General features: G+C 44.0%; 1 protein-coding gene across 1 annotated transcript in view; it reads right to left on the reverse strand.

Moving 5' to 3' along the window:
• The window catches only part of MED6 (mediator complex subunit 6), a gene marked incomplete at its 3' end in the record, with an annotated part of 30,892 nt that extends 28,145 nt beyond the window's left edge, over positions 1–2,747 (reverse strand). The window contains exons 1-3 of the mRNA XM_018574209.1: positions 2,699–2,747; positions 2,312–2,471; positions 212–303 (exon numbers count right to left, since the gene is read on the reverse strand). Coding sequence (XP_018429711.1) covers positions 212–303; positions 2,312–2,471; positions 2,699–2,720 — 274 coding nt within the window. The remainder of the gene's footprint in view (positions 1–211; positions 304–2,311; positions 2,472–2,698) is intronic.
• Between the last annotated feature and the right edge of the window lie 2,193 nt (positions 2,748–4,940).

Genomic DNA, 4,940 nt, shown 5'->3' on the forward strand with positions numbered 1-4,940 from the left:
CAGTCAAGGGTTCATCATGTCAAGTGACAGAAGCCCAGATTAGGCCTTTAAATGCAATACCTCCACCTTTCTCTCTTCCTGCTTTTGCAGATAAGCCATATAAAAGCATAAGTAAGGAAATAAACTTCCTAAAATTATGTCCCTCTAGGAAAAAAAAACAAAAAACTGAATGCTATATGAAGTTAACAGATAAGCAGTAAGCTGTACTCACCCTGTGTGGGAGACTGTCTCTGTTGTTTTCTGATGATGAATAATATAGGCTCTTGTGCATGTAACAAAATATATTCCACACCAATCATCTGACTAAAACACACATACAAAAATAATAAGAAATAGAAGCAACATGGGTCAGATATTTGTATATGCAACTTCATCAGAGGCTTCCAGCGCTCAAAAACTGGATGTTTAAGTAACAGAGATTTTGTTTTATGGCCCCATTTTAAAAATAGCAACCTAACACATTATACAATTGCAGCACACGTACCCTGCCTAGTGGCGTGTTATGGCCAAAATAAAGGTCATGTGTATTTGCGGTGTGTTGGCAGACAATTCAGAAAGAATGGGCTGCCTTAACACAACATGTTTGCAATAGCTAATGATTATTTTTAAAATCTGTTAGCCAATTATTGAGTTTGATTAATCGGTTAGAAAAAAAATGGCTCCAGTGATGGACTACTAGTTTGTATTGAGATTGCAGTCCATCACAGGAGCAAGCTTGGGAGCGGTGTAAGTAAAAAAGAAAAAAAAAAAAAAAGTGTGGTGTGCAATATAGTGAAATGGAAAGTATAAAATTATACAGCAATCAATGAAGAATGGCACCGGCTATAGAGGACTATATATACAATAATACATTATACAGCACAATACCACCAGCTATAGAGGAATACAACAAATCCCAGCAATAGTACATTATAGCTGGTGGTATTTTGCATTATGCTGTATTATGTATTATCGCTGTGATTTGTAGTCCTCTATAAAGCGCAATGCAGAATACCAGCAGCTATAGGAGTACAACAAATCCCAGCAATAATATATTACACAGCGTAATGCAGAATACCACCAGCTATATAGGAATACAACAAATCCCAGAAATGCATTATGCATACAGTGTATAATGTATTGCTGGGATTTGTCGTCCTCTATAGCTGATGGTACATAGCTCTGTATAATATACAGCACAATGTACCATCAGCTATAGAGGAATACAAATCCCACTATCCAAACAATACATTATAGAGCACCATGTGTGGGAAAGTGCAGGCTTACCTGAGCAGTCTTCCAGCAACTTGCTTCTGAGATCGGCCTGCCTGTCTGTCATCCCCCCACGCCTGCTCCTCCTTACCTCTTCTTCTTCCCCCCGCGTCCCTGTGCCGATCGTGGATGTGGGTGGGCGGGTCTAGCAGCGGAGGTGTGTGGCGTTGATGCGGGCGAGTGTGGCGGGGAGGAGGTGCGGCGTGTGGAGACGTGAACAAGGCCAACTAATCGAAACAGCCGATTAATCGATGATTGAAAGCGTTGACAACTTTTTCAATCATCGATTTTAATCGACTTAGTCGATTAGTTGTTGCAGCCCTAGTTTGCAACTGCTGATATAACATCTGCAGATTATGTAAGCAGAGAGGGAAGGGGGTGGGAGGCAAAGTATGCACTCTTGCTGCTCTAAAAGGTTGGGGTTTTTTAAAAACTTTTTATTTTGGATACAGCAGGTAAGGGTTAAAGCCTCTGTCAGGTTTTTCTTGCACTCAGTGTCCCTACTCAAGTGATCTCCCTTCACTCCCTATCAGAACAGGAAGGGATGGAAAATCTCTTTTACAGGACACAAACAAAACACTTTATTAGAGTTAAGCTGCTCGCATTTTTGCCTTTACCTGCTGAACCCACCTAAATTCAAGCTGTGGGTGGTTTTGGTGGCATCACCTGGCTCAACAAAAGTCAATTTTTCAATCGACTTTCGTAGGAGAGGCTGGGGAAACCTGTCGGCTGAACAGTGACTGCATCACTGCAGGAACTGTCCTGGTATTTAGACTGTTGCACGCGCTGCTGAATACAACACCTGGCAGAGGAGATTCCTCCATCCACGCTGTTTAATATGGATAGGGGAATCGATTAATTTCTCTAATTTAGCCCATAGGTTAAATACAAGTTTACAATTTGATCCTCACATGCAGCAGAACAAAATAAGGGAACTAGTGTTTTAATGGCTGCCTTCGTATGCTTCAAAATAATCGTTTGGATTACAAGGGTCGCCATGTTACATTTTACAAGGCATTATGTACACATCTGCCACTAATACAGACACAGCGTAACTTACTTCAGATGGTCTAGTGTTAACCTCTGCATTTTAACCACTTCATTATTACAAGTCCTGTCATAGAAAGGGTTGCTTCTTTCTGAGAAATAATCCAAGACCGTCCCATTGTTCAGTATGGGGATCCAGGAGCTGTCCACCCAGGAAATGCCCAGCAAATTATCTACAAATAGAAATCACACGTTGGCACTTCTGATGACAATGTACAATAGGAAAAACATTACAGTGCCAATCATAAGCAGCATATTCCCATCGGAATAGAGCAGAGTGTGCTGTGATTGACTGCCATGATAGAGTCACACGTTGCCTTCTTCTACCAGGAATACTACTAATACCGTAATTGTACAATCATATATCTTTATTATAATGAGAAAGAAAAGCATAACCCACCTCTTATATCCACAGCGGCCATGCTGAAACGCACAGACAAGAAACTTCCGGTGTTCTGGCAGAATTAGAAAAGCAAATATAGTCCTATTTTTCCGGTGCGAAAAGTGGCCATTTCGTTGAAGATCATTTTCTTTTCATATAATAGATATCAATCTCCGACGTCATGGGCTGGCTGAGTAAAGGAAAGCAGCAGACAGCAACCAGAGTAGAGTTTCACCTCTAGTTTTTGAGTGCACGCAGCGCCGTGAGGAAATAATTAGTAGATGTAGAGCGCCCTCTAAAGCGCGGAGGCTGAATCAATAGACTAGTAAAAAATGGATATAGAAAGCCTATCTTTCCAGGTCATTGCCATTCACAGTGATGGTCTACATTGGGTCCACATTTATTTTATAACAGGAGTAATCTAGACTTCATAAAAAAAACCAAGAGGTTCTAACACATCTATCCAAAATAAAACAAAATGCATGGAGATGGGCTTTAAACCTTAAAGCTAAGCAAATATTGTCTAAATACAAGCGGCATGTGTACTGGAATCTTGGTGTGCTGTGTGTATTTCTTCCAGATCTGTGCAGTAATTTAGTGTGAAACTTTCCTGTGATAAACGCCAGTCACTGCTGTCTCTCCTTGTGCAGGGTGACTGGTCTTGCTTCCAGCCCCCCCTATAGTTTTCTGCAGGCAGTCTAGTTGGTGGAGGCTGCTGGGCCCCTCCTACAGCCCTGCTTTCTGCTCAGGCTCTGGGTTTGCAAAGGTGTTTGGTGCACACAAAGCAAACTTATAACCTTTGTGGCTATTAAAGAATATTTCTAAATTAAAGTTTATTTTGCCCAGAGTTTATCTTTAAGGCCCCATTCACACTAAGCAGATTGCTGCGCGAATTCCACTGCGATATTGCGCATTTCTGCTGCGCGATATCGCGAGAAGTCGCCGGCCAAATGATTTTCAATGTAGCTGTCTTAATGTACAGCTCCATGTCGCTCGTCAGGGTCGCAAGTCTCGCCCGCAGGACCCTTTTTTCGGAGGATGTCGCGTGATTTTTCTATTTTTTAACCCCTTCATGACTGAGGCCCTTTTTTCAATTTTTGCACCCATGTTATATTCCACATTTTAGGCCTGAAAATGACGTATCGGCACCAATTGGCCAGAACGCACTGGGTCTGGTGTGAACTAACCCTTACATGATAAGTCCTAGTTGTGTAATGCATCATCCATCCACAGGAAGGAGGAACCACAGGTCTCGTCTACAATCGGGGGACTTGTAATTTTAGAGGAATACAAATGCAAAAGGAATACAAAAGGAATACAAATAGAGCGGATTCCGCATGTTTGCGGCAATATAATAGCCACAAATGAGCGGAATCTGTGCGGATTAGACATTATAGCCTTTTTATCCCGCGCGGTCTTCTGCACAGAAAACCGCACGGGAAACGCAAACGCTGCATGTGAATGGAGCCTAAATACTGTACCCGGGGAAAAAGACATGAGCTGCAAAGGTTTTTTAAACTGCTGACATTACTGCTGTAGCCAGGGGCCAGTGACACTTTTTGAGGCAGTGTGAAGAAAGGGAGGTGAAAAAACAAAACAAATCACAACTCCCCCCGCCCCTCTCCCTCCATCCCTTCCCCCGGCCAGAACGAGGAGGAATTTCTTTGACACTTTACAAACGATCTTCCCAAAGTACACGGAGCAGACAGGAAGACTTACTGTGAGCTGCTCCACACCACACGGCACGACACAGGTCACAGGCCAGCTACAGCCCAGAACTCCCTCACCGGAGCACAGAACAGGGGGCGGGGCCAGGACGGACAGTACACCAGACGGACCAGAAGTCTTCCACTAAACGCTGCTTCTCTGCAGGGACGCATCTCTCCCCATCTTGCTTGCACTAGCGGCAGCCGTGCGGGCTGGACACGGGTGCCGTGAATTAAATTAGCTCTGCTGTGGATAGGGCGAGTTAGGCAGCCGCGAGCCCCTCATGAGTGCGAGGCCTTAAGCGGCCACCTAACTCGCCTAATTAAAGAGCCGCCTCTGCGGTGAAGGTCGCGCTACCGTTGCTGGATCATCGCTGGAACGTCACCCCAAAAGTCACGCTATCCCGGCCACGCGGATCCGCTCCAAAAGGTATGTTGCTCAGTGTGAATGGGGCCTAATGCAGTGTTGTGCACCCAAACCTCACATGTAGCCCCTAAAAGTGTGTAACTACCGTATTTTTCGCTCCATAAGACGCACTTTCCCCCCCCCCCCC

Source organism: Nanorana parkeri, unplaced genomic scaffold, assembly GCF_000935625.1.
Source record: "Nanorana parkeri isolate BGI_ZX_2015 unplaced genomic scaffold, ASM93562v1 scaffold2812, whole genome shotgun sequence".
NCBI classification, from domain to species: domain Eukaryota; kingdom Metazoa; phylum Chordata; class Amphibia; order Anura; family Dicroglossidae; genus Nanorana; species Nanorana parkeri.